This window comes from Tachysurus vachellii, chromosome 11 (genome assembly GCF_030014155.1).
Source record: "Tachysurus vachellii isolate PV-2020 chromosome 11, HZAU_Pvac_v1, whole genome shotgun sequence".
NCBI classification, from domain to species: domain Eukaryota; kingdom Metazoa; phylum Chordata; class Actinopteri; order Siluriformes; family Bagridae; genus Tachysurus; species Tachysurus vachellii.
Genome location: NC_083470.1, coordinates 2,587,501 through 2,595,000, shown reverse-complemented (window position 1 = coordinate 2,595,000; position 7,500 = coordinate 2,587,501). Strand labels below are relative to the sequence as shown.

At 42.1% G+C, this 7,500-nt stretch overlaps 1 protein-coding gene across 3 annotated transcripts in view; it reads right to left on the bottom strand.

Annotated features, from left to right (window-relative positions):
- Positions 1 to 1,743: 1,743 nt before the first annotated feature.
- The window catches only part of znf692 (zinc finger protein 692), a 7,730-nt gene continuing 1,973 nt past the window's right edge, over positions 1,744 to 7,500 (bottom strand). Inside the window, exons 4-11 of one of the 3 annotated variants that reach the window (XM_060881216.1) lie at positions 6,722 to 7,195; positions 6,560 to 6,644; positions 4,644 to 4,784; positions 4,490 to 4,540; positions 4,318 to 4,396; positions 3,826 to 3,940; positions 3,036 to 3,135; positions 1,744 to 2,336 (exon numbers count right to left, since the gene is read on the bottom strand). In XM_060881216.1, coding sequence (XP_060737199.1) covers positions 2,126 to 2,336; positions 3,036 to 3,135; positions 3,826 to 3,940; positions 4,318 to 4,396; positions 4,490 to 4,540; positions 4,644 to 4,784; positions 6,560 to 6,644; positions 6,722 to 7,195 — 1,256 coding nt within the window. In that variant the 3' untranslated portion in view covers positions 1,744 to 2,125. Of the gene's footprint in view, positions 2,337 to 3,035; positions 3,136 to 3,825; positions 3,941 to 4,317; positions 4,397 to 4,489; positions 4,541 to 4,643; positions 4,785 to 6,559; positions 6,645 to 6,721; positions 7,397 to 7,500 lie in introns of those variants that run through there. The other 2 variants (XM_060881217.1, XM_060881218.1) reach the window with 2 other exon arrangements.

The following is a 7,500-nucleotide window of genomic DNA, read 5'->3' as shown; positions in this document are numbered from 1 at the left end:
GAAGACAAACGGAGCTGGTATTTTAATAGGAAATCCTATAGCTGGTATTTTAATAGGAAACATTATATGAAGCCTTTAAGGCTGAAAATCACAATAAAGGGACACAGATGTCCAACACATTGACTTGACTTGTATTGAACACGTGTACGTATAAATTAGCGTTTACATCAATAGAATACAAAGCATCAAATGCTAATTGTGGAAAAATAACACACGATCCAGACAAATTTGGGTAAAGCACGTATGAAAGTATGAAAGTAAAAAAAAACGTAAAAATGTCTTTGGTCATGAGATGAGATCAGTGATCGCAAACAACAAGAAGACAAAAATTAACAATAAAAAATTCCATAGCTGCTATGAGGTTTGTCGAAAAAATAATAATAACTAGATTTATAAAGTTTGTCGCAACAAACTTTGATGTTGGCTTTGACGAGGCAAGTATTCGCAAAGGCCGGTGCTTTTTGGAGGCAAGTGGACATAAGGGTCAGTGTTACTTTTGGAGGCAAATGGACATATAACTTGTGAAATCTAGTGGAGCGCTAGGGTGACAAAACATTTGGAGGCAAGTGGAGACGAGCACGTGACGTCATCCGGAAACCTGTGACGCAATTCCCCTCCTTGGGCTGAGTGTTTTGATATGCCACATGTCCATGTTGTGCTAATGTTATTTGTTTTCACGTGACATCACGTGACATCATGTGACGTCATCAGAATACCTGCGAGGCAGTTCCCCTTATTGTGCTGAGTGATTTGATATATCACATGCCCATGTTGTGCAAATTTTTTATTTTCACATGACATCACGTGACGTCATCAGAACACCCGTGAGGAAGTTCCCCTTATTGTTGTGAGTGTTTTGATATGTCACATGTTCATGTTGTAAAAAGTTTTTTGATTTGCATATTCTGGGGGCGGGGCTGCGGGACAACCGAAAGGCCAGTTGGTAAACCAATTTAAACCTTTGTTCAGAGTATCACCCTAAAGGAGGTGGCCGAGTTTGGTGTAGATAGTTCGAAAGCTTGCCGAGTTATAAACCTCCAAATTTTATAATGGAAGTCTATGGGAAAAAAGGCCATTTTGAGACCCGGTACCGAAAGTACCGGTACTCGGATCGCATAGAAAAGCAACAAACTTCAGACCAGGGTCTACAACAGATCCGAATTTGGTGCATGTGGCTCGAAAGCCCTAGGAGGAGATACTCTTGATAAATTTTTGTCTAAGCTTAAATAGGAAAACAGAATGTTGGCTTCTACAAAGCGACATCATAATACATTTAATTAATAAAAATAAAAGCCACTGAAAGTAGCTGTAAGTCTCACAGTTCAGCTACAAATACGGTAGCTGTGATAGTAAAAAGTGAATAAAACATAAAGAGAAAAATATCCTCAAGGTCATTTTGAAGGACGTTTGCATTTATGTTGACATCTACAGCAGGTCATGACTGTCTTTATTCATAGATCTACGTACAGGATCTTCGTCATATAATCAGACATAAAATCAGGCTTTAATACACAGTCTGCTGCAGGAATTTCTATAATATTTCATTAGAATCTTGAAAGCTTGCTGTAATCTCAGAGTAACCAAATAATCTCTTTCTCTCCATCTGTATTTATATTCGGTTACATCCCTAATCGCCAGGAGCTGCTGCTGTAATCATAAAGCCCACCCTGTGCTCATCCCGGCACTTATTCAATCTCTGTGTAATCAGATTTTTGTTAACATGGAAATAAACAGGAGTCCAAATGGCTGAAACCTTTTAATTAAGACTTGAAAGACTTACAGAATAATTTTTGTCCTTAAATAGCTTGTTGAATACGGGGTGTTGTGGAATTTGGAGTATGTGACGCTGGACTATTTCCGTAAACCGAATGAGAGCCCTCTGACCGTGGGATGTTGATTGTGTTGGGGTGGTGAGTCATCTTATTAAGGTATCTTTAGGCCAGGAGGTAAAGTTACCCCTTGTTGTAATGTCTCCATGAAAAGGGTTCAGTAAGTTCTGATTGAAGCTATGCTCCGCCCACTTTTCTTAAAAGGCGGCACCTGAAAAGTCCACCTGTCGGAAGTTTGCAAACGGTGGACCTTTATTATTGACGCATGCTTAATTTTAACTCCAGGCTCAAGAAGGTCAAAGGTCGTTGGCTGTAGGCTCTTTAGGAAGGTCAGGGGTCATGTGATCTGGGTGGCTTTTACTCCGATGTGCGGTCACGTTGTCCCTCTTTTCGAAGCGGCGGCCACAGATCTCGCATGCAAACTGGTAGCTGCGCTCGGCATCGTGTTTACGCATGTGCCAGTTCAGGGATGCCTTCTGACGGCAGGTGAAACCACACACCTCACACCTGAGAAAAACACACACACAAACAAGAATGTAAGATGCAATCACTTCACCGCAGAAAAGAAAAAAAAAACACAGACATGTCTACACCAAGACTGAGCCATACAGAGCCAACAACCGTACTGTGCTTGTATCACAAATCACACTATATGCTGTACATCTTAATGACTGACACACACAGAGGCCACGCCTCCTTCACTGAGACTGACAGACACAGAGGCCACGCCTCCTTTACTGAGACTGACAGACAGAGGACACGTCTCATTCACTGAGACTGACAGACACAGAGGCCACGCCTCCTTTACTGAGACTGACAGACAGAGGCCACGCCTCCTTCACTGAGACTGACAGACAGAGGCCACGCCTCCTTTACTGAGACTGACAGACATAGAGGCCACGCCTCCTTCACTGAGACTGACAGACATAGAGGCCACGCCTCCTTCACTGAGACTGACAGACAGAGGCCACGTCTCATTCACTGAGACTGACACAGAGGCCACACCTCCTTCACTGAGACAGACAAAGGCCACGCCTCCTTCACTGAGACTGACAGACACAAATACGCACAGTGGGACAGAGAGGTACAAAAGCCTTGCTTACTTAAGTTTATTCAGTCTCTCATTCAACCAGACACAATGTTTGTTTGTTTGTGTGTGTGTGTGTGTGTGTGTGTGTGTGTGTGTGTGTAAGGATGTTCTCTTACTGCAGTGGTTTTTCTCCTGTGTGGATTCTGCGGTGGATGCTCAGGTTGCTGCTGGTGCGAAAGGCACGAGCGCAGAATTCACAGATGTAGTCTCTCTGATCTAACACACACACACACACACACACACACACACACACACACACACACACACACACACACACAACTTTGACATACATCACATCTAGATTATCGTCACCACACACTAGCTTACATCATTCATCGATCTTTTGCCCACCACAGGGAGGAAACTCGTGATATTAATAACCATCAGGATAAAATACAGAATACTGAATGTTTCTGGAAAGTGTGTTTTGAAGATTAAATACAGAGCTGAGATTTACTCAGGTGTATAAATGATGTAGGAAACTATGAGAAGTTATTTATGCTGTGTGGGAAAAAAATGCTACAGATCACAGATCCGTATTTACATAAAGTTCAACTTTTCTCTACATTGTCGTGTCACAGACGTGGACACGCCCACAGCCGGTCGCAGACGCAGACACGCCCGCATCCGGTCGCAGACGTGGACACGCCCGCAGCCGGTCGCAGACGTGGACACGCCCGCAGCCGGTCACAGACGTGGACACGCCCGCAGCCGGTCGCAGACGTGGACACGCCCGCAGCCGGTCGCAGACGTGGACACGCCCGCAGCCGGTCGCAGACGTGGACACGCCCGCAGCCGGTCGCAGACGTGGACACGCCCGCAGCCGGTCGCAGACGTGGACACACCCGCATCCTGTCGCAGACGCTCACTGTCGCTCATGTCGTCACAGGTCGCAGCGTAACTCACCGCTGTGCAGCTTCTCGTGTTCTTTAAGGTGCTTCTTGAAGTTAAAGGACTTTCCACAGGAGGGTTGAGAGCAAGAGAAAGTCTTTTGCTGGAAGTGCTGGTACTTCATATGGTGCTGAGACGAGAGAGATTAGTGACAGCAGATTAGTGACTTTACACAAATAAATAATAAACATGTGACTTTGGGGTAAAACATCAGATCCCAATTCTACGACACATTATATGTTTTATTGCATAAATTAGAAAGAGATTATGTTATTTACAGAAGTGTCAGAGAATCTGAAACATGCCCAAGTCGTGACTATAAAGAATCATTACAAGTTGCGACTTTGTTCTTTTTGTAAATTCAGAAGAATAAATAAAAACTTGTTTTAACTGCTTTAATAAAAAGGAACTAACTTAACATCAAACGTCAGGCTGTTAAACGTAACTCTAAATGGATAAAAATGTAGAAGAGGAGTAAAACTGTTACAGGTCTTAAAGGACACCCACATTGAGGTACTGACGACTAGAAAAGATCTTCCAGCAGCCGTCAACCTCGCAGGGTAAAATGAGCTTAGGGGCTGGTTTTCTAATAAAAAACAAAACAAAACAAAAAGCAATAAATGGTAAACCACAGGATTGACATGACAGTGAAATATAAAGTACATATTAAACTCCACACCTTTTCCTCCTGCTGCTCATCTGTGAAACCTCATCTCTCTCTGAACGCTGTCTGAAACATCAGATCAGATTAAAGGTGTAAAAATGAAGAAAGGCGTCTGTAATGAGTGTAAACTGTTCAACTGGATCTTTATTAAAGTAAATCTGAAAGCCACCTGCAGGCTTTTCTCCTCGCTCCTACTCTCCTCCTGCGCGTCTCAGGAGCATCTTCTCTCCTCTCACGCCCTCTCGTGGTGGAGTTCGGTACTGCAGCCTGTAGCACCGTTACACCGCGACCCTCAAACTCCTCCTCACTACTAATGTAAGTCTGCTATTATTTTGTTGTGCTGTAGAGAACAACGTGCTGTCGTTCTCTCTCTGTCTATATATCTATTTCTCTCTCTGCCCACATTCTCCCTCTATCTATCTATCTATCTATCTATCTATCTATCTATCTATCTATCTATCTATCTATCTATCTATCTATCTATCTATCTTTCTCTGGTTCTCTCTCTCTCTCTCTATCTGTGTGTCTTTCTCTGGTTCTCTCTCTGTCTCTCTCTCTATCTGCCCACATTCTCCCTCCCTCCCTCTATCTATCTATCTATCTATCTGTCTCTCTGCCCACATTTTCTATCTATCTATCTATCTATCTATCTATCTATCTATCTATCTATCTATCTATCTATCTATCTATCTATCTATCTATCTGTCTATCTGTCTATCTGTCTCTCTGCCCACATTTTCTATCTATCTATCTATCTATCTATCTATCTATCTATCTATCTATCTATCTATCTATCTATCTATCTATCTATCTATCTGTCTCTCTGCCCACATTTTCTATCTATCTATCTATCTATCTATCTATCTATCTATCTATCTATCTGTCTATCTGTCTCTCTGCCCACATTTTCTATCTATCTATCTATCTATCTATCTATCTATCTATCTATCTATCTATCTATCTATCTGTCTATCTGTCTCTCTGCCCACATTTTCTATCTATCTATCTATCTATCTATCTATCTATCTATCTATCTATCTATCTATCTATCTATCTATCTATCTGTCTCTCTGCCCACATTTTCTATCTATCTATCTATCTATCTATCTATCTATCTATCTATCTATCTATCTATCTATCTATCTATCTGTCTATCTGTCTCTCTGCCCACATTTTCTATCTATCTATCTATCTATCTATCTATCTATCTATCTATCTATCTATCTATCTATCTATCTATCTATCTGTCTATCTGTCTCTCTGCCCACATTTTCTATCTATCTATCTATCTATCTATCTATCTATCTATCTATCTATCTATCTATCTATCTATCTATCTATCTGTCTCTCTGCCCACATTTTCTATCTATCTATCTATCTATCTATCTATCTATCTATCTATCTATCTATCTATCTATCTATCTGTCTCTCTGCCCACATTTTCTATCTATCTATCTATCTATCTATCTATCTATCTGCCTGTGTGTCTTTCTCTGGTTCTCTCTCTCTGTCTCTCTGCCCGCATTCTCTCTCTCTCTCTCTCTCTCTCTCTCTCTCTCTCTCTCTCTCTCTCTCTCTCTCTCTCTCTCTATCTATCTATCTATCTATCCTGACAGATCCTGTACACACAGTCTAAAGCTTTCTCCTCTATTATATTATGAGCTTCTAAACACAATAATATCAGTCTTCTGCTTCAAGGCATTCAAATGTATTTGTTGCATTCGAGGCTCTCATCCATTTATTCTGTGTTCTGTTCGTTTAGTCGTTCAGTATTTTCATTTTACATCCTCAAGCTTGCTCACAGAATAGAAGAATATTTATTTATACGGTGTTTAAAATACGACCGGAAAAAAAACCATAATTACGTATCATATATTTGTAGATGTTATAGCTAGTTTTCCCTTTGCCGCTGTTTTATTTCTATTTTATTGGAAGTATATCATGTATAGAATATTAAACTCTATTAAATTTGGATTTCTCTCTCAATATTTATATCATGCCATTTTTTAAATGTACAGACAAGTTGAGTTGTTTGTGTTTTGTGGTCTCAACACTACAGCTTTCAACATTTAAGCAAATCTGTACCTGATCTCTGGAGCCGAGGCCAGAAGAGACGCATCACTACCTTCCTGTGAACATGTGACCTGTTCGTTGCTGTTGCACAAATGTTCTGCAAGAAGTTCAGAAAGGTCACATGATGAGTCACAAAGTAAAAATGACTCATTATTATTTTATCTTGTGGTTTACCATGTTCTTCATTTCCTCCTGAGGCTGACGAGGTGATTTGCTCCGTCTCTAAGCTCTGTCCAAATCCAGCAGTGCTTCTATCATCACCACTTTTTCCTCTTGCGCTCCTCCGGCTCCTCGTCCCACACGCCTCGTCTTGTTTCGCACCTTTCATCCGTCGTTCTCTGGTCCTCCTCAGCCCTGAAGGAGCAGCGCTTCCTTGTTCGCTCTTCTCTCCGTCGTCGTCCCTCTGCGTGTGTATTGGACTCCAGGTGAACGCGTGTCCGCCTTCGCAGACGTACGTCAGACACAGTTGAGCTGTTTCAGACAACCTTGTGGAGGTTTCAGGATCCAGAAGTCTCTCCTTTACTTCCTGTCTGTGCAGGTCAGGCTGCATTCTCGGGGTCAAAGGGCACTGCTGGCTGTGACTGTGGACCATCAGGATTAGCTGATCCAGAGAAGCCACGGTTACAGAAATCACTTCATTCCCATTACCTACACGAGACACAGATACCTTATCAGAACGGTTCCTTAAGGGTTCCTTGGATGATCGATAGATCTTGCTTTATAAAGGTACTTTACTCTAAAAACATCTGCTAAAAGTTTGAAGAGTTTCCTCATCTTTCAGGTGCTAGATGGAACCATTCACTCACTCACTCATCTTCTACCGCTTATCCGAACTACCTCGGGTCACGGGGAGCCTGTGCCTATCTCAGGCGTCATCGGGCATCAAGGCAGGATACACCCTGGACGGAGTGCCAACCCATCACAGGGCACACACACACACTCTCATTCACTCA